Source organism: Halteromyces radiatus (assembly GCF_025201355.1).
Source record: "Halteromyces radiatus strain CBS 162.75 chromosome Unknown BX664scaffold_6, whole genome shotgun sequence".
In the NCBI taxonomy this organism is placed as follows: Eukaryota; Fungi; Mucoromycota; class Mucoromycetes; order Mucorales; family Cunninghamellaceae; genus Halteromyces; species Halteromyces radiatus.
The window spans coordinates 1,134,285-1,158,582 of NW_026251692.1; the positions used below are offsets into that span (position 1 = coordinate 1,134,285).

Consider the following 24,298-nt stretch of genomic DNA (forward strand, 5'->3'; position numbering starts at 1 on the left):
CCATTTTCCACCTGTTTCATATCCAGTTTTGATAGTTTATAGTTTGCCCACGTTGATGGTTGGATTACGTTATCATCATTTAAAGGAAAGCCCTATCTTACCTTTTGTTTTTTTTTTAAATAAAAACGGATCAAGTTTATATACAAAATAAAATCATTTACAGTGACAAAATGATAAAATATCAAATTTTTCTCTTTTTCTATCTATATAATATATGGATAAAGTAGGTTTTTGTAAAACTGGATTACATGATATATCAAATTTACATAGTGTAACAATAAAATGGTTTGACTCTCCGTTGTTTATATGTGGAGTAAGATACCAAAAGAACTAAAAAAAAAAAAAAAAAAAAAAAAAAAAAAAAAAATTCTTTGATATGAAAAAGATGGATTTCACTCTACCCAAGTATAAAGTTCCAATCTCTTTTTCTTGTCTTTTTTTGATTCTATACTTCTTATTGTATTCCAATTTGGAAACTCCGCCACAGATTATTTCCACTATAAAAAGAAAATCTTTCTATTTCTATTTCTCTTTCTCTTTTTTTTTTTTTTTATTATTATTCTTTATCTTATTCATTCCTTCTTCCTCCTTTTTTTTTTTTTTTTAATATAGCCACCTTCCTTCTTTTTAATATTTTCTCATGAAGATCTCTTTTGCCATTGCTTCAGCTGCATTACTGTTTTGTGCCGTTGACGCCGAAACTTTCCTTTTTCCTATTCCTCAAGAAGTCAATTGGACTGGTCATGGTGCTCCTCTTTCTAGTGACTTCAAAATCATTGGTGCTAAAAATAATCATGTCAAGGATGCTGCTACTCGTTACCAAAAACTGATTCACAAGGAAAAATGGTCTCCTGTTCAAGTTCCTTATGAAAAACAACCTCCGCTCAAGAAGGCCAATGCACTCACAAATTTAAAGATCAACGTCAAGAACGATAATATCAAACTTGATATTGATATAGATGAATCTTATACTCTCAATGTACCTTCCAATGGCGGTTCTGCTACTCTGAATGCTCCTACTTGGGTAGGTGCTCTTCGTGGTCTTGAAACATTCTCTCAATTGGTCACCAAATCTAGTCATGGTTCAGTCGTTCATACTGCCTCCATTTCTGATAGTCCATCCTATGGTCATCGTGGTATTTCTCTGGATACTTCTCGTAATTTTTATCCTGTCAAAGATATCCTTCGCACAATCGATGCTCTTGCCTTTAACAAGATGAATGTACTCCACTGGCATGCCACTGACTCTCAATCTTGGCCCCTTGAATTCAAATCGCATCCGGAGCTTTCTGCCAAAGCCGCTTATTCTTCTGAAGAAACTTACTCTCCCAAAGATGTACAAACAGTTATCAAGTATGGTCAATCTCGTGGTGTACGTGTGTATGTTGAAATTGATATGCCAGCTCATACTGCCTCTATTGGTGAATCTCATCCTGATGTTATGACATGTCTCAATCAATTTTGGGGTCCTTTGGCTGCTGAACCTCCTGCTGGTCAACTCAATCCTCTTAGCAACAAAGGTCTTAATTTGGTAAAAGACCTGATCAAGGAAGCTACTTCGATTTTCCCTGATACTCTCTATCATACTGGTGGTGATGAAATCAATGGCAAATGCTGGGAACAAGATACTCAAGTCGCTGCTTATCTCAAGAAACATAACATGACCACCGATCAACTTTGGGTACAATGGACAAAAAAGATCTTTGATTATGTCAAACAACACACCAAAAAACGCCCTGTCATCTGGGAAGATCCTATCAATGCCGACAAAGATGATACGTTTGACAAGAACACCATCGTACAAATCTGGAACACTCCTGCTGCTAACTATACTTCCAAGGGTTATGATGTAATTGTTTCTAGCAATGATTACTTTTATTTGGATTGTGGCAATGGCGGTAAGGGCAATAAATAAATAAATAAATAATGATATAGATTTACTGAACTCCTTTTTTATTATTATTATTATTATTATTATTATTTTCTCATTTTAGGTTGGGTTGGCAATGATACTCGTTATATTAGTCCTACTCAAATGCAAACTCCGGATGATACCTTCAATTATGGTGGTATTGGTGGTTCATGGTGTGCTCCTTACAAGGTAAATCATCAATGAAAAAAAAAAAAAAAAAGAGGTGATTGGAAGAAAAAAAGAGAAAGTCATATATTTATACATCTCTCTTTTTTATATTTTTTTTTTTTCATCGTAACATGATTATAGACCTGGCAACGTATTTATACCTTTGATCCTACTTATGGTATCAAGAAATCTCATAAGGGTAAGGTATTGGGCGTCGAACTTGCTCTTTGGTCTGAACAATCTGGTCCCACTGTACTTGATATGAAACTGTGGCCACGATCTGCTGCTGCTGCTGAAATCTTCTGGTCTGGTCCTTATGATACTAAGCAAAAACGTCGTACCTTGGCTACTGTCCAGCCTCGTTTCAATGATTGGGTCTATCGTCTTCAAGCTCGAGGCATTGCTGCTCAACCTAATCAACCCAAGTATTGTGCAAAACATCCCTATGCCTGCGATTTGTCTCCTCCACCTACTCAATAAGGTTTTTTTTTTTTTTTTTTGTCTCTTGTGTCGTCAATAGCTTAGTCTTCTAGTACTCCCTATTATTATTCTTTATACTCCTTTTTCTATTATTACCTCTTTTTTTTTATATACTTTTTATAATTTTTCTTTTTTGTAATAGTCCTTCTGTTTTGTTTGTTTTACTATGGCTCACTTTCTTTAGTATACAATAAAATTATTTGATGTTCTAAACTATTAATATTTTGTTTAATATTTTGTTTCTTCAATTTTTTTTTAAGTGATGATATTCTTTTTCTCTTTATCCTTTTTTTTTTTTTTTTTCCTAACAATCGATGTTCAGTATAAAAACTGGCTCATCTGTTTCAAACAATATACTGTCATCTGATGATAGATTAAAGTGATCCATGGTCTTATTTAAAAAAAAAAGTGAAAAATGATATGATTCACTGTTTGTATTCTATCATCTGATGACAGGTGAAAAGCAACAGTAGACTAGTGCTATATTGAGAACCAATGTTGATATAAAAGAAAAAAAATGAGGTCTTGTTATTCCATTAAAAAAAAAAAAAGATAAATGTGGATAAAGTATGTACCAAATCTAAAAACAGAATAACCAAAACTTGATTGAGTCTGGTTTCAGCATGATCATCCTCGATATTTTTCAAACCTATTCGGCATTTCTATCACCATCCATATAAAGCAAGAAGAAGTGGGAAACCGTGTTTTGTTTTCAAATGTCTTATTGCGTGAAGTCTTGACTTTTAGGATGAATGGATGATAGGGAATAATTCGATAATTGTGAATGACAATATAATAAATAATGATAAAAAATATATGATTTTATTTAAATGAGAATATATATATAAAAAAAAAAAAGATAAAATAGTAGACTAAAAGACTAAACTATTGAATAAAATAATTTTCACGATAAAGAGCTGGGTATGAGCAAATTTTGTGTACCCTGTAATATAGAGAATTTGGTTGCATAGGCAGACAAGAGGAAATAGAAGCAGTGGACGATAACTGCCAGAAAGTTGAATAATATATTATTAGATACAATCTACGTAAAACTGTGGCTTCCTTCTTGGCATTTCACCTTCCATTCTTGTTCAATCAAAAAACTTGTTGTATATCTATTGCCAGTTGAACCTATTGCATATCTTGCCATATTATACACAAGTTCATAGTATGAGAGACTAAGAAGAAAGAAAAAAAAAAAAAAGTAAAATAATGTTTAGAAAAACAGAAGTAAAAAAAAAAAAAAAAAAAAAAAAGTGAGAGCGTGCCAACTTTTTCTTTTTTTTTTTTTTTTTTTTTTTTGTCAGAGCTTCCATCCCCCCCAATCGTCTCCACAAAATTTCTCAATCTCCAATTTTCTTTTTTTTTTTTTTTTCCAACACCCTCACATTGATACCGGACTTTGAAAGTATACCATTTATGGAAACCCTTATGACTTTTTGCATTTGAATTATTATTAAGTGATAATACGTTATAAAGAGATGATAACTTTATTATATAACTACTATAATAAGATGAATATTAAATGTAAAGAAATGATAATTTTATAATATAACTATAGTAATAAGATGAATATTAACTACAATATCATTTCTCTTATCATACGTTGATGACAAGTGCAATACAAAAGAAATGAAAAAAAAAAAAACATTGACATACGCAATTATTATATATATATAGTACTGTAACTACATATTGAAAGATTTTCAATGGTTCAAAGTTTTTATGTATTATTATTATTATTATTTTATTTGTATTTTCAAAGGAATAACACTACCATCCATATCTTAAAAGAGTCTATTTGAGAATGTGTAAGATACGAAAAACTATATACAGAAGAAAGGGAAGGGTAATTGATAGTAGATGATGGATGGTAAAAAAAAAAAAAAAAAAAAAAAAAAAAAAAAAAAAAAAAAAAAAAAAAGATAAAAATAAATAAATATATGTATAAAGAGAGATGATGATAAATATGTAACTGTACAGTTCACCGACTGCAATTGTACTGTAAGGATGACACATTGAGAAGAAACCAGAAAATACACTTTACCGACCAAAATGTTTCTTGAAAAAAGGATGATGTTCACCTGACCCTGTTTTACCACCACCACGACCATGGCTTGTAAATTGTCCACCAGAATTACGTGAATATTCAAGATATGCCATATTGTCACCACCAGCCAATGTTTTTGTTGTTGTTACTTGCCGTCGTACCAATCCATTCTTGTTCTTAGCTGCAACACGTTTATCTGTAATCATGCCTACATCATCAGTAATATCCAAATCTTCATCTTTCATATCAGTCTAAAAAAAAAAAAAAAAAAAAGGCAAGATAGATCATTATCAAGTCAATAAACAATATCAGTATTGTTATTATATTTTTATTTTCTTATAACTTTACCTCATTAGCCAATAATACAGATTTGAGAAGATCCATTTGTTCTTGATGTGTTTTGAAAACTAGATCAGGTTCTTCCTCCATTCCTTCCAAATTGGTGATCACTTTGAACGCATAACCTTGATCAATCAAAAACTGTTGACGTTTTGTCGAGTAATACATTTCTTGGGTATCGCGAGAAACGAGTGAATAGAAGAATGCATTGAAACCTTCATCATTTCTTCTTTTGGCACGTAAGATTCTTCCAAGTCTTTGCGCTTCTTGTCGACGAGAGCCATAGTGTGATGAGATTTGAATTAGACATGTTGCTTCAGGTAGATCAATGCTGGTATCACCAACCTAAATGAAAAGGGAAAAAAAAATGATATAAAGAATAATTGTCAGATACGAATATCTGATATAAATCCAATCAAAAAACAAAAAAAAAAATCTACCTTGGATAAAAAGATTGTATTGACAGCAGGATTGTACTGGAAATTTTGGAGAATACGCATTCGTTCTTGTTGACCAGTACCACCATAAATATAAGGTTTCCCCAACTTCTTTGCATATTCCTAAAACCAATGAAAGAAAAGAACATAAAAAGGTTATATACGTTTTCCGTTCGATATTTTCTATTTTTAACATCAATTCTTACCACAAGAGCATAGACATTATCAGAAAAAACAATGATCTTGTCACCACGGCCTTCATGATATTGAATCAAATATTGGCATGCTTGGAACTTTTTGGGATTCATCACATATAAAAGTGTCCGTTTTCGAGTGTTTTCATAAAGGTACTCCTTGTAAAATTCTGGAGTCATGGAGCACCATACTTCTGCACACTATATATTCATCAATATATATATATATATATATATATAATCAGTTTCCAAAAGAAGAAAAAAAAAGGAAGATTGGTAATACATGTCACTAAACTTTACCTGTACGTTAGCAATATGACCTTTGTTTGCAAGATCCAACCAATTTGCTTCGTAAAGTTTGGGACCAATCAAAAAGTTCAAATCATCAATCTTTTCATCTTCACGTACCAAAGTAGCTGTAATGATTTCAACATATCAAGTATAAAAAAAGAAAAGAGTAAATACAAAGGTCGTTCCTTTTCTTCCTTTTTTCTTCCTTTTTTTTTTTTTTAATACCAGTAAGACCCAATTTGGCATGAGCAGCAATAGTTGTGACAACAGTTCGAAACATGTTTGCAGGTACCACATGGACTTCATCTAATAATAAGAAACCCCATTCACGAGATTCCAGGAAGTCCATCATTTTCTGAGCGTCGTACGATCTCTTACGTTTATTGGCCACCATAGAGTAAGTAGATATCACAATACCAGAAGCACCAGAAAACTAACAAAATATATTTAAGTAAGCGGGTATTAAAAAAAAATGGAGTTTCTATCTGATATTTGATCATTTTTTAAATTATTACCTTTTCCTTGCAATCAGATGTAAATACAGCAATCTGATTTTCTTTAATGTTACTCCATTGTAAAAATTGTTGTTTCCATTGCATAACAGAGACCCTATAAAAAGAGAATCATAAGTAATGTACCAAAATCATGATAATCAAACTTACGAAGAAGTACATAAAACGAGACAACTTTTCTTGATAGTGCATGCAGCAGTGATACCAACCAAGGTTTTCCCAGCACCACATGGCAAAACAATAATACCAGATCGAGCACGTCCGTTCCCAAACATTTTTGATAAACTCTTTTCTTGATAAGGTCGGATGACAGTGGTAGGCTTCAAGTCGATTTCCAAATTGGCATTGATGGTGTCATTTCTAAAGTCATATTCTTCTAGCATGGGGTAATCAATATCATTACATCGCTTCTTGACGGTCTAATGAATATTCATGGATTGTGAGCCATCAAAACATTCATACTCTAATATTATATATTTACCTCCACATGATCAGCAGCAATTTCAAAAGAATGTACCTTTTGACCTTCAATATCATCATCGTCTTCTTCATCTTCTTTGTCGATTCGAACCACAGCACCAAATAAGAGTTCATCTTCTTTTCTACGAGCTTCAGCTTCCTTTTCCTTTTCACTGAGTTCCTTGTCATCACCGTTTTCATTCTTGTTGGCTTCATCTTTGTTTTTGATGCCAGGAATAATAAGATCTTTGCCTGTAGGTTTGTTGTTGACAAGTAAAGCTGCTGATGAATTCATAAATCCATTGGTGGTATTGGTATTGTTGTTTATTGCTGCCATTACACTTGGTGGTCCACTAACAATTTGATCGGTATCATCTCGTATCACTCGTCCAGTACTGATCACAGCATCTTTCAAAAGCATTTGTAAAGTATCAGGATGAGATGATTCCACATAGTATCGATTATGCTTCAACACCAATTTAACCTTCCCATAAGATAATGTACATTGTCGAATGAATTGAATAATAGAATCTGGTACAGGCACCTTCGATAAACGATTCAATACTTCAATGATATCTTCAGTTTCTAACCCGACAGAGACTGCAGCGTATAATGAGTATGGTGTCAGTTTATATTCTTGAATATGAGCAGGTCTATTCCACAATAATAGTAATAATAATAATAAGCCAAAGAAAGATTTCAAAAATCTATTCTATCTTACCGACTAACAGGTTCACTTATGGCAACTAAGAAATCTTGTGCTTGTTCTGCAATAGGAGAGAATCCTTCCAAAATAATATGACCATCTTCAGGACTGATCCATAATGGTCTTGATAAATGATCAGGTTTCAATGAGAGATAAGTATAATCTTCTTTTCCAAATATATGAGAAATGAAATCAGGTTTGCCACCACTAATATCCGGATGAGTAGAATTGAGACTGGCGATATCAAGGTTTGCATTACGTGGTACTATATACAAAGTGTATATGTATTGAATAAATAAATAAACATAAACATCAGTCAAGGAAGATTCAATCTTTTTTCCCATTACCATGTAATTTCAGTTGTAGATTGGCATCTAACTGTATGTCGTCATCGTCATCGCTATGAGTTTCTATTTATACAAGTCAACAATGAAAAAAAAAAAAAAAAAAAAAGGAAACCACACCAAAACAAAATAAATCAAATACATTAGTAAGTGAATCAATCAAAACAAAACAAAACAAAAAAAAGAATAAGATAGTTAATTTTAAAATCGTTCTTTATTCAATACCTTCAATCTTTCTTTTACTCATCGTTTGTGGTAAAGGAAGAGAGAACAAACAGCAGAAAAAAAAGAAATTCTGATCAAAAAGCCATTTTTACCCTTTCGACTGCCGCAGTTCTTAGAAATGGCAATGCACGGACTTTGAAATGAGTCCCACTTTTGGATCAGGATCCAAAGACTGATGATTCCAAAAGAGTTGTAGCTAACAAGGAGTAGACAAATATGTAAAAAGAGTTTATCGATAGGAAGTACCTTCTTTTTTTTTATTATTATTCTCTATATAGAATGGGAATAAAATATAATGATGATGATAATAATAAAAATTGTAAACTAGTCTAAAGAGAAGAATAAAAATATAACTAACTAACTATCCTTATTACTTATTCTGTATCAACAAGCTGTTTTCCCTTGGCAGCAGCAAGTAATGTTTCGTATTCACCAGACTTGCGACACATCTTGTGGAAAGCCGAGTCAGAGTTATTGATGAGATTGATTGGGCTAAATAATAATAAAAAGATTAACATAAATTTTCATCATTTCATAATGCATCAATTTTTCTCTTCTATTGATTTACCTGTCATATTCCAAAATCTTGCCATGATGTAATACCAAGATACGATCATATTCCACGACAGTCTATATAAAATACAATAAAATGAGTAAGAATCATTTATAATAAAAAAATCCTCATTTAATATATTTAATTTTTTTTTTTTTTTACCAAAAGACGATGGGCAATACACAAGATGGTACAATCTGCGAATTCAGTTGCAATTGTTCTTTGAATTTTCTTATCAGTTTCAAAATCTACACTAGCAGTTGCTTCATCCATCAATACAATACGACTTCGTTTTAATAGGGCACGAGCGAGACATAATAATTGACGTTGACCTTGAGAGAAATTCTTGCCACCTTCAGATACATTAGTATCCAAATCTTTGAATACATTTGAGTTGACACCACCAATTTCAGTTTCATCAATAGTATCATCGTCAGAAGGAATCAAATGAACACGACGTAAAGCAATGAAAATATCATCATCACTGAATTGATCAAAAGGATCCATATTTGATCTGAGTGTACCACTAAACAAAGTAGGATCTATATAAAATATATATATATATATGTATATATAATCAGATGAGGTCCTTTTTTTTGTGAGTGTGTGTGTGTGTGTTTACCTTGTGGGATGATAGTCAAATTACTTCGCAAATCTTCAGTACCGAGATCACTGATATCAATATTGTCGATAACAATACTACCTTTGCTTGCTTCAACAAAGCGGAAGAAGGAAAGAGCAAGAGTTGATTTTCCAGAACCAGTTGTACCAACAACACCCACCTTTTCTTGTGGATTGACAGAAAAAGATAAATCATGGAGTACAGCAGGTAGATCGGGAGCATATCGTACTTCCAAGTTGCGAACATCAATAGCACCATGCTTAGGCCACTATTATCATCAAAAAAAAAAAAAAAAAAGGAACAAATCAATCTATCATCATCATCATCAAATTATAAAACCATATTATTTTCTTTCTTTGGTCCTTGTTTTTGTACCTCGGCAGGGGGTCGTAGCTGAGAGATAGCAGGAGGTTCTTGATCCATTTCCATAAATTCTACCACACGTTCAACAGCATTGAAACTCATTTCCAAACTTGTATAACGACGAATAGCCCAGAACATCTAATAAAACGGTATGATTAGTATTCTAATATCTCTTTTTATCTTTTTTTTTTTTTTAGTAGTCATACCTCATCACTATACAGAAGAATGAAACTAAGACAGAAACCAGCCAAAGAAGAATCAATATATTTCAAATTCATCAAGATGATAAGACTTGTTACTACATTGATGGCAGCACCCATAAAGGCATAACGGACACTGACCCAACGGTTCACCAACCATACATTATAATAAGGTCGGGCATTCACATCCACACGAGTAATCATATCTTGTAAAAAGCGACGAGTAGCACCAAAAGCACGAATAGTGGCAACACCAACAATGGTTTCAGTAAAATGACTGAATAGAGGTGAACGAGAAACAGAGTCCATGCGACGAAGTTCACGAGATGTCGAAACAAACATCACACCCAGAGCAATATTGATAGCTGCCACCATTATCATTGGAATGACAAATGCAGGTAAGACGAAGGATACAGCGATGATGCTGGAAAATACGACTATCCATTGGATGACGAAATTAAGTAAATCGTTAGGAATGGTGGAATCAATTGTTTCAATGTCTTTGGCGAACCGGTTCAAAATGCGACCAATAGGAGTAGTGTCGAAGAATCGTAGAGGGGCTCGAAGAACACGGTGGAGTAGTTCAGCATAAAGAATCCTGCTAGCACGAAGGATACCATAATAAATCACGGCAAAGCGGGAAGTCGCAACCAAGATATTGATAGACGTGATAAGCACATAAATTCCAAGGTAATAGTTCAGATCATCATCGGATTTTGATGAAATACGCATATCATTTGAGGTTGCCATAGGAAGACTTAGATAAGAAAAAGTAGGATGATTCTTCACTGATGTAACACTAGAGACATGGGCACCAGGACTTTCAACTTCATAAGATCGAGCCCAGTTCTTGATCCACCAACTTTCTGTCACATCCAAACCACGAGAGCCAAACAAGAGAATAGCAACCAAAAGCCAAAAGAATGGACTTCCAACCATTTTCAAATACATACTATATAGACGTAGCTTTACCATACCAGTAGCACGATCTGGAAAAAAAAAAGAAAACGAAAGAAAAATACGAATAATAAATAACTAAATTCATTATTGTTAAACTTGATTTTTTTTTTTACAACTTACTTTCTTCTTCAACTAACACACGGGGAGCTTTCTTCGTATCATCAGATGTATCGGCTTCAGTAGCATTAGTAGGTACACTGTTAGTTGTTTCGATAGCTTCTTCTTCTTGTTCAGCCAAATCTTGATTCTTTTCTTCTTCCAAAATAGTATTGAGTTCACCCGATCGACGTAAATCTGATGGAGAACCTACAAGATCTGTTCTTCCACTTCGAATATGGACAAGGTAAGTAGCACCACTAAGACATAATTTTACATGATGAGTGATGAGCACACGAGTACGATTATTCATCAAGGGTCCCATAAGACATTTGTCATAAAGATGTTTAGCAGTATGAGCTATTAAACAGAAGGTAAATATTGTGTGAGATATTAACGTTTTCTATATATATATATATATATATATATATATTTTTACCATCTACAGCACTGAGAACATCATCCATAAGGACATTTTTGGCACGAGAATAGACAGCTCTAGCTAGAGCAACGCGGGCTTTTTGACCACCAGAAAGAGTAATCTATTGTTCAAAAGATTGATTTTTTCGATTTAGTTTCAGACAATTATATTTAAAAAAAAAAAATAAATAAATAACATTGAGTATGCAGTTCTTACCCCTTTTTCACCGATTTCAGTCATGTCACCATCTTCTAGAATGCTGAGATCCTTGACCAAAGAGCAAGCTTCCAAAGTATCTTTGTAACGTTTTTCAATATAAGGTAAACCAAACAGAATATTATCACGAATGGAAGCATTTTGTAACCAAGCTAGAAAGAAGAAAAAGATAAGTTGTTGATATTTAATTCATTTTTGATTTTCTCTTACCAGTTTGTGCGACATATGCCACTGCATGATCCAAAATCCAATCGTTTTCATCAATTTCTGTTGTAGTCTTGAATTCATCAGTAACGGTATCGGCCACTTCAACACGGGGACAAGAGACTTGACCTTCCAATAAAACAGCTTCACCAAGAAGACTAAGCATCATCAAAGTTTTTCCACTACCTGTAGCACCACAGATCAGACTGAGTTCGTTGTTGGGGAATTCCAAATTTAAATCTTTCAATATAAAGCCATCAGATTCATCAGAAGGTGTAGCTGTTCCATCATCAGATTCAGTATTAGTGACAGAAATCGAAGGTATGGTTTGACGTTTGAAACCAACAGTTGCATCCTTGAATGAGAGTTTCACAGGTTCATTAGCATCAAGTTTTGGTGGTGGGACGATTTCAGGTTCATTTAAGTATTGATCAATACGACGAATACTATATACACACACAAAAAAAAAAAAAAGTATTGTATTAACAAAAATCATTCAACTTCTTTTTTTTTCACACTATACCTAATCAATGCTTGTAACCATTCGATAAAGACTTCAGGCAAAACGTTGAGAGCAAATCGCAATTCATTGAAGACAGTAATGGCAGTAAATGCAATAGGAGCTGTCAATTCCTTGCCTTCCAATTTGGTGAATGAGTAGAAAGATACAATGGTGACAAGAATAGGCGATCTATTTCCAATGAAAAGTAACAAAAAGGAAAAAAAAATAAATTTGACAAGAATAATAATAATATTAAAAAAAAAAAAAGAACTTACCCTTGCCATAAAAAGTTAAATCCAAGTTCGGCCAAGTAACCAGTACGTAAATGCTTCAATTCAATCTTTCTTGCATCCATGACACGTTTTTCCCAGTTAGCTTCCCAAGCAAAGAATTTGATTTGTCGGATCCCTTGAAGCACTTCGTTCATCAAATTCACACGTTTATCACGAGCTTCCATGAGACGATCTTGAGATTTTGCAAAGAGTTTAGCATTGTAATGATTGGCAGGTAGAGTGACAACCATAACGAGAAGTCCCAAGAAACAAGAAACGCCCAAAAGATGATACAAGAAATAGATACCAATACACAATTCGGTAGGAGCAGCCAACACAGAGAACCACCAAGTACTGAATTCAGAGATACGATTGGAATCAGTACTCATCAAGTTGACAATAGTACCAGTAGATGAACTAACATCTTCTTCTTCTTCACCACCATCATCTTCTTTTTTCTTGTTGTCGTCATTCTTTCCATTGTCATCATTTTTGTCTTGTTTACCATCTTTTTCTTTATTGCCAGAAGAAACAGCCATATCCATACGTCGGAGGGTTTTTCGATAGATTTCAATATTTAACATTGCCTTGACTCGTACTTGCACCGAGGAACCAGCTATCATCGAAGAGAACCCAAAAAAAAAAAAAAAAAAAAATAAGTAACATGAAAATAAAGATACTAGAATGTATATTATTATGCTTACCAAAGTACCATAATTGAGCTACAATAAGACTAACTACCACAACAGATGCACCTAAACCAGCAATAATCAAGATACCATGACTCATTGCATCATCACCAGCTTTTCCGGAACCAATATCTTGAATCAAAATCAATAATTGATTGACAAAATAGGCAGGAGCATAATAGAAGAAAGAGGAGACGAATGCCAGTACAATTTGAGCATGAATAGCAGTACGATTTGCAAGATAGATACGTAATAACAAGGAAGAATCACGATGTTCACCAAAAATATAGAAGAGATTTCGACCACGAAAGATGGGAGGAAGTGTGGGTAAATCATCATCAGTCAATTTCTGTTTACTGTAAGCCAAATGAACTAGAGGAGTAACCCAAGAAAAAGTCAAATAGCTCCAGATAGAAGATACATCAATAGCAGTAACAGATTTTCCATTTTCATCCACAAAAGGAGCACCACGATCAGTCGTTGCTGTAGTATATACCATGTCAGTCAATAATAAAAATTGTAATACCAAAGGTAGAGAGTTCAACCAAGGCATACCAGGGTTAGTGGTAAAGGCGGTCCATATATCATGAAGAGAAATAAACCAAGCAACAAAGTAAATGATACATAAATGAACATTGAGAACAAAACCCCATTGACTAGGGAATTGATATCGACGGGAGACAATAGTGAGAGCCAAAGCATACAACCATGTAATGAGAATAAAAGTAGAACTAAGGATACCATAAACTGATTGCTGATCATTCACGTGCTTGTCAAAAGTAAGAACTTGAGAGTAAAGACCATAAATAGAGAGAAGAGTTAACATTGAAGTACCAAAAAGAATGCGAGGTATTCTGTCGGTATCAGCAAATGGAACATTGGGATCACGGTCTTGATCATATTTGACAGTGACTTGATCATTACCATCTTCAAGAGGAAGTTGAATTTTATTATAAAACCCACGTTGTATAGATAAGATCAAAGCACTAAGGCAGGTAGTAATTGCTAGGCCAGAAGAGAGCCATAGTTTATCCGGTATCTCTAGCATAAATGAATATGTAGAAAGAAAGAGAAAAAAAAAAAAGAAAAAAAAAGAGAATAAAAGAATAAGAAAAAGAGATATCAATCAAAATCAAATAAAAAATATTCCAACCGCAGTAGACAAAAAAAAAACTACGACGTTGTGTATCAATCAACATTTTTGCTTAAAATCACTCATACATTCGCTGTCCGCTTTTGTCAATTTTAAACTATTGTAGCAAATATGCATACAAGTTAACTGAAAATCAAAAAAAAAAAAAAAGAAATGACTAGAAGCTTCATCATGTATGTTACAACACTTCAGACTTTTGATATTTTTATAAAGATAATCTAAATTTTTTTTTCTTCTCGATGGCGTAGTATTATTCATCCTGAGCTCAGCATCTACGCGTTAGAATGATTTCTATTTAGAGATATCAGAGGAGTTTATCATCATAAAAATTATCACCATAGAAGCCATTGTAAGAATTATCATTACCCATCATCGTCATCAATTGTAATAATCGTAGGAATCATGAATAACAACACAATTTCCAACAGTAGATTCATATGAATCCATAAGATCATTAATCCCATTAATATCATCATCTTCATTTTAATAAAAATCATTGTACCTATCATGTACTATTATTATCACTGTCCTTAATCTTTTTTTTTTTTTGTTAACTCATGGCATAGAAACAACAGCCAATCAATAGATACACAATTCAGAACCCGCTCCACCAAAATTGAGATTGTAAGGCCATACCGAAGATGCCGTCACGTCGCCATATCAGTGTCAATTTTTTTTCTCCTTTCCACACTTTTCTTTCTCGAAGACGCGGTTTACATTGTAAAAGACTTCCTGCGGTTCTTTATTTTATTGCCTTTGTTTTTTTTTCCTCTTTTTCTCTTTTTTTCATATATTTTCTTTATATCATCATCATGGATCCTAAAGATTTCGAAGTAAGTCACTATAAAAAGAAAACAGTCAAATAGAAATAATGTATATGAATGATTCTTTTGATTTTATGGGGGGGGGGATATATGTAGATTAAAAAAGGATCTATTCTTATGGTTCAACTTATTTTATTTTATATTGTTTATATCTAATAGGTTGCCAATGCTCCTACTGATGGTATTTCTGCCTTGGATTTTTCTCCTCAAGCCGATTATTTAGCAGCTTCCTCATGGGATAACCAAGTACATAAAAAAAAAAAGATCAAAATGAATATTGTTGACTAACTCTTATTATTTTACAATTATTCTTTTTTTTTGGTTTTTTTTTTTTTTTTTTTTTTTGTAGGTACGGATATATGAAGTGCAACCTTCTGGTAATACTATTCCCAAAGCAGCTTATTCTCATGAAGGTCCAGTATTAGATGTTACTTGGAGCAAGGTAAGGAAAACAGAGACGAAAAGGTGTTATAGTATAATATATTCTATGATACACATTTTTAATATTACTTTATCGTGTGACAGGATGGAACAAAATTAGTTTCTGGTGGCGCAGATAAGGCTGGACGATTATTTGATATAAGTACAGGACAGAGCAGTCAAATTGCAGAACATAGTGAACCTATCAAATGTGTCAAGTTTATCGATCAAGGACAAAATATTGTAGCAACAGGAAGTTGGGATAAGACATTGAAATATTGGGATTTAAGATCTCCTCAACCTATTGGCACAGTACAATTACCTGAACGTTGTTATAGTATGGATTCCTTTGGACCTCTATTAGTGGTTGGAACTGCGGAAAAACATATTGCTATTTTTGATTTGAACAACCCTACTACTATTTTCAAGGTATATCATATATAATTATATATAAATATGTTTTACTAATTTCTCTTATATATATATATAGCAAACTACTTCTCCTCTTAAATGGCAAACAAGATGTGTTACTTGCTTTACTCATGGCAAAGGTTATGCTGTTGGATCTATCGAAGGACGTGTTGGTATACAATATATTGACGATAAAGAACACTCGTAAGAAGAAAAACAAAAAACAGAAAAAAAAGAGAGAGAGAGAAGATAGATAAAAAAAAAAAGAAATGGGATTAAAATATACTGAACAATGTTCTTTTTTTGTTTATGTTTATATAGGAAAAACTTCTCCTTCAAATGTCATCGCGACGAAGCCAAGAATGTATTCTCTGTGAATGCTATCAGTTTTCATCCTACGTACGGTACTTTCTCTACGGCAGGTGGTGATGGTACAGTTAGTTTTTGGGACAAAGATTCGAAACAGCGTCTGAAAGCTTTCTCAAATGTGAATGGAACTATTCCCTGTACAGCATTTAATCGCAATGGAAATATTTTCGCTTATGCTGTTAGTTATGACTGGTCCAAGGTAAAAATATATATATAAAAAAAAAAAAGAGAAGTAAAGATGGAAATTATTGATCGCCATGTTTTCTTTTTTTGGATTCTTTAGGGATACAAATTTGCCAATCCATCAAGTCCTCACAAAATATTCCTACATGCTGTTCGTGATGAAGATATTAAGCCTAGGGGTACTAAGAAACGATAGATTCAACTTTATTTCTCATATTATACAAATCCTTATCATTTTTTCCTTCATTTTTTTTTTATTATCCTCTTTATCACACACTCATTTTTTTTTTCTTTAACTCAAATCATATCCAAATTTATTTTTTTTCTCCCTCCTCCTCCCCCCCTTGTTTACATTTGTTTGTGGAAAACAACTATTCAAAAATAAAACTTTATTATTTCTCATCATCATTTCATAGTTGTATCAGGGCATGATTTATAGTTTATTTGTGATTTGTTTTCAATGATGTCAGTGTTAAATAAACAATAGATGGTACATGATTACCTTTTTTGTGAAAATTGAGTAGGACGATCTCTTGTGATTCATATAAGATGTTTATCCTACAATAAGTTGAAACAAAAAGGATCTGAAGGGAGATTTTATATTACCAAATGAGTTTTTTTTTTTTTTTTTTTTTTTTTTTTTTTTTAATTGTTCCTCAGGGCAGGGCAAAAAAAGCAGGGCATTGATCGGAGACTTAATCATGTATATATAACTTACCCAATGAGAATTGATTCACTTCTTTGTTCTTCCCCACTTTTTCCTTTTTTTTTTTTTGTCTTTCTTCCTTTCTTTTTTTTTTCTTTACATATACAGTATGCCGGAAGATATGACGGAATGTACTTCATTACTCCATAAAAGAAGGTCAAGTTACAATGCAGCTGGTCATTACCATACTCTAAATTCACACACTCTTCCTTCAACATTATCCTTACCTCTTGGTGAATATGAAAATAACTCTGCTCCAGCTACTTTTTTGACTCCTTCTCAGCCGATAACAACAGTTACAAGTCCAAGATTCAATATATTTAACAAACGACATGGTGTTTACGATGAAGACCGACAAGACTTAGTAAATGAGTATACTGGTATTCGAGTTTGGAGTGATTCGTATTCAAGTATTGGTATGTCAAAAAAAAAAAAAAGAAAGAAAGAAAGAAACTAATACATTTTTTATTTAATTTAGACTGGATACATGATCGTATCAAAGAAGGTATACGTCTTCGCAAACTTCGAAATAGACCTGGTATTCGTGGTCAATGGATGAAGGCCAAAGATGCCTCACAAGCATGGATTTTAGTAATTCTTATTGGTACTGTAGTAGCAGGTATAGCTTGGTTTATTGATGTGGTTCAAGAATGGATGTCTGATTTGAAACAAGGTTACTGTTCAACAAATTGGAGGTACAATGAACAATTTTGTTGTTGGGATGCTCGATTACAAGGTAAAATTATATAGGGACCAATTATGTTGTACTTATATTTTTATTGGTGTACCTCTTTTTGACAAATAGGTCATCATACCTGTGATAACTGGATCACTTGGTCGGACTTTTTTGGCGCTGAAGGTGAATCATCCAGCTATTATATTGCTATGGCAGCTTATACAGCTTTTGGTGTAAGTAAAAATATATATATATGTTTTAAAGTAAATTATCAAAAGATGAATTCACACATTTTTCTTTTGATAGTTACTCTTTTCCTGGGTCGCTGCTCTTATGGTCAAATATTCTGCGGAAGAGGTCATTACCCGCGTGCCTATCAGTCCACAACCTTTTTTCAAATCTCCTTCAAGAACATCCTTCGCACATGACAACATTTCTTCAGCCATACCATTTAACGTACATCCTGAATTTCAAGAAAATTTACCCGCTTCTCGACAAGAACCACAACAAGAACGATACAATGAAAAAACAATTCAACAAAGAAAGAAGGCTTTCTATAGTGCTGGTTCCGGTATACCTGAAGTCAAAGTAATTCTAGGTGGATTTGTTATTAAAGGCTTTCTTGGTATCAAAACTCTTATTGTGAAGAGTATTGGCAATGTAAGAATGATATAATTTTTTTTTTTTACTAGATGTTACACATTGAAGTTCAACCTTTTTTTTTCCTTTTCCTTTTTTTTTTTTTTTTTTTTCTTTAGATTTTTTCTACATCTGCTGGTCTGACATGTGGAAAGGAAGGTCCCTTTGTGCATTTAGCATGTTCTGTTGGAAACATTTTTTGCAGATTGTTTCCCAAATTCAATAAAAATGAAAGTAAGTTTTTGAATAGAAATGACGCATATTCTTATTCTATCCCATGATCACAGTGATGAACTAAAAATGGTGTTTACTTTATTAGGCAAACGCAGAGAAATTTTATCTGCTGCTGCTGCTGCTGGTGTGTCTGTCGCATTTGGAGCCCCTATTGGTGGAGTATTATTTAGGTAGGTAACCCCACTTGACCGAATAAGGTGTAGTATATTCATTTCATCATTTCTATGCTAACCGACGTCATGCCTTTTTTTTTTTTTGTGATGATGATGATTTATAGTTTAGAAGAGGTCAGTTATTATTTCCCTATCAAGACAATGATTCGAAGTTATTGTTGTGCTATGGTGGCTGCTACCGTGTTGAAGGTAAACAGATGATTATTGAAATAAACTTGCATAATACTTATCTTCTTCGTTTCTTATAGATTAGCGATCCCTTTGGCACTGGAAAAATAGTTTTGTTTCAAGTGGTTTATGACAAGGAATATCATTTGTTTGAATTATTTCCATTCTTATTATGTGGTGTCTTTGCGGTATGATATCTATATGTATATATAAAAAAAAGAATGAAAAATTAAGTCATCTCTTATTTTTTTTTTTTTGACCTCTATTGACATCTTATGTTTTTATTATTATTACAATGATGATTATAGGGTAGTTTTGGTGCTTTTGTGACCTTTTACAATATCCGTTATCAACATTTCCGAAAATCATCTTTTATCAGCAAGTATCCTGTCATCGAAGTCTTATGTATCATGCTAATCACTGCCATTGCTTGTTACTGGAATCCTTTCGCGCGGTAAGTTAATTTTAATATGATCTCGTGAGAATCGGAAAAGAAAAAAGAAAGTGGCAACGATATTGATTATTTATTACCTATTGTTTGACCATTTAGATTAAGTCTTAGTGAATTTGTTGCCAATTTATTTTCAGAATGTTCATCTACTGATGACAATGCGGGTCTGTGTGCGTAAGTCATCTTTTTTATATTATATATTGACAAATATGTTTAGAAAACTTTATTTTGATATAACACTTATTTGTTGTTGTTTCTTTTCTAGACGAACGACTGCTGAAATTCCGCGCTTACTGTATCTTTTATTAACGGCTTTGGTTATCAAGATGGGTTTAACAGTGATTACATTTGGTTGTGCTGTACCTGGAGGTGTATTTTTACCAGCTTTGATCATCGGTGCAGCTACAGGTCGTATCATTGGATTGATTATGCAATACCTTACATTGACTTACCCTCATTTATGGCCATTTACGGTTTGTGCTGACGATCTTGAAACAACTGGCGAATGTGTGATTCCTGGAGTATATGCTATGGTCGGTGCTGCAGCATCTCTGGCCGGTGTAACTAGAACCACAGGTAAAAAAAAAAAAAAAAAAAAAAAAAAAAAAAAGAATATGAGTGTTTTCTAAAGAATGATATCATATGAATCCAAAACACTTATTTGTTTACTTTTATATATTATTAAATAGTATCTTTGGTGGTCATTATGTTTGAACTTACTTATTCTCTTACCTACGCAGTTGTAAGTAAAATAGGATAACCATATTTGGTAGTTGCCTGACAATCCATCTTACCCCTTTTTTTTTTTTTTTGTTTATATAGCCTATTATGATCGCTGTTATGGTAAGTAACTCAAAACCACAAAAAAAAAGTCCAACGAATATATTTACTAATAACTTGGTACTGCTCTTTTTGTTTTTTTGTTGTTGTTTTTTTTTTTTTTAAAAAAAAAAAAGGTTGCAAAATGGGTTGCTGATGCTTTATTTGTGGAAGGAATATATGACCTATTGATCGACATGAAAGGTTTACCTTACTTGGAATCACGTAAAGAATATATACATACTATGACGGTGCTTGATTTGACGGAATATCTCTCGACAATTGACTTGGATCATCCTCTGACAGTTGAAACCTTGAAAACCAAACTACAAAAGAATGCGGATTTGGGATATGGCGAAGATGGTGGATTCCCTATTATCAGTCAAGGAAATGTATTACATGGATATATTGCTAGTCATGAACTGACCCACGCTATTGATCAATTGACTAAAAGTTTTGAAGAAAGTCCATTCCCTATTACTGATCAAGATCTTGGTGACATCCCTTGTTACTTCAGGCGTATTGGACAACAACAACAAGAGATGACAAATCAATGGATTGCAAGACCTGATACCCCTAATGAATTTTCCTTGTATGCGTCCCTCCAAGAACAAGATGACAAACAAGCAACAAGCTCCGGACCATTAAATGACTTTTCCCAATATGTGGATCAGGTAAAAAGCATTTTTATTTTATTAAAAAAAAAAGCATTTTCCTTTTTTCACACTTTCTATGATATATTCATTCTCAATAGGCACCACTTACAATCAATCAAAATGCATCAATGGAACTTTTGATGGAAATGTTTATCAAATTGGGTGCACGATATATATGTGTTGTTCATTCAAATGGGCATTTCCTTGGCATTATTCATAAGCGACGTCTGTTAGCCTATTTGAAGGATATAGAAGAAAACGATGGATAGACGATTAGGGTTAGATACACGTATTAGATTTTGTATGTATGAAAGATTTATTTATTTATTTTTTTTTATGATTATCAAATAAATATATTCAATATTTTCTTGTGACCCAATATATTACATTAAAAAGATCCCATATATAACAATTTATCGTTCTAATAGAGAAAATCCGTTTTAGGAAATCTTTATGAGCCCCTTTAGAAAGATGTCTTGATTTTACTACTTCCACATATTTTCCCGCGGACGAGGAATTTCAATTTTCTTAATAATTAGTTTTGTATGGGATTTTGAAACCTCAGCAACTATTCATCCAATCATGATTTGCACTTGAATGTCAGTATAAATTGATGAACAAATAAATAATAATTATTTTCTTACATATGACTATTGCATATATATACATATATTTTTGTATATAAAGATGAAATAATAAAAATAAAAATAAAAATAAAAAACAATGGTGATGATTATTAAGGTTATTGAATATGTTGAACTTTACAAATACAATAATTTAGTTTTGTGTGACCAAAAACAATGATAATCATGGGTGAAGAAAAAAAAAAAAGATGAGGGCCATTGATGGTGGTACATTCACATACAAAAATAGAGTCAGGATAATGATAAACCATCGGGATGAAATCCGTCATACATATCAAATTAAAAAGTTGTTTTTATTATGACACATACAAAAAAGAAAAATAAGAAAAAGTGAATAAGAATAAAATAGTGAATGTAGACAAAAAAAAATACAACTAATAGGGAATCTAAAATAAGGATATTAAAGTACGATGATGATGATAATAATAATAATAATAATCTTAAGTGAATTGATCAGGTCCATATTTATGTGGTGTCACCATGACAACCCATAGGTAACTTGTCACCCAACAAATGTTCTTGTTCCAAACGAACCAAATCATCATAACCACCAAGAGATTCACCAAAAATAAAGAGATTGGGAAATGTGGATCTACCTGATATTTCCTTCAATACCTGTTTGATTTGTCCACCATCTTGTAATTGATCCACTTCTATAACATGTATTTGTGATTTGTTGCAATAGTTGCTCAAAATTTGTTTTGCTCCACGACAATAAGGACTAAAAAAAAAAAAAAATCAATAATGAATTTTCTCTTACTTTTTTCTATTCTTATTTTTCTTTCTGTACCAATATGTTTTGCTGTAAAGTACGATAGGATATTTACGTAATGTATGTTGAATCCATGATTGTTCAGGATGTGTTAGTTCCAAGGTATATAAACTAGGTTGAAAATCAATATCCAATGGTTGTAAAATTTTCGACCAGCGTCCATGTTTGATATCGTTCATATAGGTTGCGATTGAGCGGGGTTGAACGCGTTCCAATCCATAGGTGATACCGATGACAGAATAATCAGGAGCAAATGTATTTGGTGAAGCCGACGTGATAAGATAGGTATATCGAGCATCTAAAAAATCTTCCAAGGTAGTATGTGATTCATCCTTACTGTACGACCATTCTGAATTATAAAGTTCTCCAAAACGCGATGCCCCTGTCATTGCCGTTTTGACATCCATATGAACTTTCACTTTTTGGTTGTATTGTTGTTGATGATGGTGATGATGTAAATTCGCCAAAGCTTCTCCACCAGGGTAATTGAGTCTTGAAATAACCAATAAGAAGGTTGATAAAATAAAAGAAAGTAACAAACCACCAAAAAGAGAAATCATCATCAATGTGGTGAACATCCTAGAGTTATTGCGTTGAATTCTTGTTGAGATTTTCGAGAGTGTGACACCTGCAGCTGCTGTAAAAACAGGAATAGTATAAATGATGAATCGCCATTCCTTGTGAGGAAGTAAAGAGAAGATGGAAATATAAGTGATAAAAGGGAATAATAATCGCCTGATTCTTGTATCGAATATCAAACCAACGATCGCCAAAGGATAAGAAATCATAAGTAGTCTTGGTAAGAATTGTGTGACATAAGCGTGATAAGGAAGGGTACCCCATTCTGAGCTCTTGTTCAAAATCACATTGAAATAAAATACCATACCTTCAGGCCATAACCATTTCTGCCAAAACCAGGAATCGATGAGTACGGAAATAAATAAACTTGGTAAACCAGCCAAGGCAATACGATAAATAGCATCCAATATATCTAAATGACGATAGATCAAGACTTCAAAGCATAATAAAATCATCAAGAGAAGACCAGCTTCAAAACGAAAGATGACACCGGCTATGGAAAGATAATAGATCATGTGGTATAAATGATGGGTACGATCGGCAGTGGCGGCCATGCTTTTCAACCAATGGGAGAGACCAAGGAGGACAAGGGGTAAAGCAAAAGTATTGGGTAAAGTACGGGTAGACCAAAAGATAATATGAAATTGACAGCAAGTCAATAATAAAAAAGCAGTTCCAGTCAAACTACCAAACAAAGTATTGATAGCCTTTTGAAATTTGTTCAAAGAGAAACATACACAAGCACCAAGAAGAAGTCGTACTATACATTGTTCCGTAATGAGATTCCAAGAAAGAAGAAAAGAAAGTGGCCAGAGAATGAGTTTTGATAGACAAGCAATAAATAAAGCACCAAGAAAAGTACGAGGTACTACACCAGGAAATTCCAGATGATCATAAAGAGTAAGATTATTTGAATGATGTAATAAATCATGTATAGCTTGAATGTTGAAACTTTCTTCTACTTTTGTATATGGGCAATATAAACAATGAATAAGGAATAAAATATATAACACAAGCACAAGCTTCATAACAATAAGAATAAGTCGGATGATCTTAAAGAGGGTAAGAACCGCGTTGTAAGTAAAAAAAAAAAAAAAAAGAAATACACTTAATTTTTTTTTGGGGGGGAGAGAGAGAGGGAGTCGAGAAGGGGGGAGAGAGAGAGAGAGAGAGAGAGAGAGAGAGGAGGAGTACCAAAAATAGGAG

General features: G+C 33.1%; 6 protein-coding genes across 6 annotated transcripts; 3 read left to right on the plus strand and 3 right to left on the minus strand.

Annotated features, from left to right (window-relative positions):
• The first annotated feature begins 595 nt into the window (after window positions 1–595).
• On the plus strand, window positions 596–2,799 carry BX664DRAFT_283727 (glycoside hydrolase superfamily). The gene is made up of 3 exons (XM_051541608.1): window positions 596–1,898; window positions 1,995–2,101; window positions 2,222–2,799. Exons 1-3 carry the CDS (start codon window positions 641–643, stop codon window positions 2,558–2,560), a joined length of 1,704 nt encoding a protein of 567 aa, XP_051398287.1. The 5' UTR covers window positions 596–640; the 3' UTR covers window positions 2,561–2,799.
• A 1,695-nt stretch (window positions 2,800–4,494) lies between these two features.
• Window positions 4,495–8,266, minus strand: BX664DRAFT_337996 (P-loop containing nucleoside triphosphate hydrolase protein). Its single transcript, XM_051546344.1, has 12 exons — window positions 8,118–8,266; window positions 7,896–7,958; window positions 7,564–7,813; window positions 6,865–7,495; window positions 6,534–6,802; window positions 6,387–6,480; window positions 6,097–6,304; window positions 5,881–5,996; window positions 5,593–5,781; window positions 5,390–5,509; window positions 4,959–5,294; window positions 4,495–4,861 (listed from the first exon to the last, which is right to left on the minus strand). The coding sequence occupies exons 1-12, from the start codon at window positions 8,137–8,139 to the stop codon at window positions 4,604–4,606; spliced, it is 2,556 nt and encodes an 851-aa protein (XP_051398288.1). The 5' UTR covers window positions 8,140–8,266; the 3' UTR covers window positions 4,495–4,603.
• Window positions 8,267–8,342: 76 nt separating this feature from the next.
• BX664DRAFT_337997 (P-loop containing nucleoside triphosphate hydrolase protein) lies at window positions 8,343–14,295 on the minus strand. The gene is made up of 13 exons (XM_051546345.1): window positions 13,231–14,295; window positions 12,530–13,142; window positions 12,276–12,443; window positions 11,759–12,198; window positions 11,549–11,700; window positions 11,351–11,453; window positions 10,936–11,271; window positions 9,862–10,844; window positions 9,668–9,793; window positions 9,293–9,560; window positions 8,833–9,212; window positions 8,686–8,747; window positions 8,343–8,609 (listed from the first exon to the last, which is right to left on the minus strand). Exons 1-13 carry the CDS (start codon window positions 14,261–14,263, stop codon window positions 8,492–8,494), a joined length of 4,782 nt encoding a protein of 1,593 aa, XP_051398289.1. The 5' UTR covers window positions 14,264–14,295; the 3' UTR covers window positions 8,343–8,491.
• A 772-nt stretch (window positions 14,296–15,067) lies between these two features.
• BX664DRAFT_337998 (WD40-repeat-containing domain protein) lies at window positions 15,068–16,983 on the plus strand. Its single transcript, XM_051546346.1, has 7 exons — window positions 15,068–15,201; window positions 15,352–15,438; window positions 15,542–15,634; window positions 15,718–16,041; window positions 16,103–16,227; window positions 16,345–16,591; window positions 16,676–16,983. Exons 1-7 carry the CDS (start codon window positions 15,181–15,183, stop codon window positions 16,769–16,771), a joined length of 993 nt encoding a protein of 330 aa, XP_051398290.1. The 5' UTR covers window positions 15,068–15,180; the 3' UTR covers window positions 16,772–16,983.
• A 360-nt stretch (window positions 16,984–17,343) lies between these two features.
• Window positions 17,344–21,409, plus strand: BX664DRAFT_338001 (chloride channel). The gene is made up of 15 exons (XM_051546347.1): window positions 17,344–17,697; window positions 17,760–18,017; window positions 18,087–18,190; window positions 18,264–18,617; window positions 18,716–18,830; window positions 18,916–19,000; window positions 19,108–19,192; window positions 19,252–19,359; window positions 19,480–19,625; window positions 19,722–19,796; window positions 19,888–20,198; window positions 20,312–20,364; window positions 20,445–20,465; window positions 20,579–21,115; window positions 21,196–21,409. The coding sequence occupies exons 1-15, from the start codon at window positions 17,391–17,393 to the stop codon at window positions 21,364–21,366; spliced, it is 2,730 nt and encodes a 909-aa protein (XP_051398291.1). The 5' UTR covers window positions 17,344–17,390; the 3' UTR covers window positions 21,367–21,409.
• Window positions 21,410–22,043: 634 nt separating this feature from the next.
• BX664DRAFT_338002 (Alg9-like mannosyltransferase family-domain-containing protein) lies at window positions 22,044–24,153 on the minus strand. The gene is made up of 2 exons (XM_051546348.1): window positions 22,532–24,153; window positions 22,044–22,462 (listed from the first exon to the last, which is right to left on the minus strand). Exons 1-2 carry the CDS (start codon window positions 24,118–24,120, stop codon window positions 22,207–22,209), a joined length of 1,845 nt encoding a protein of 614 aa, XP_051398292.1. The 5' UTR covers window positions 24,121–24,153; the 3' UTR covers window positions 22,044–22,206.
• Between the last annotated feature and the right edge of the window lie 145 nt (window positions 24,154–24,298).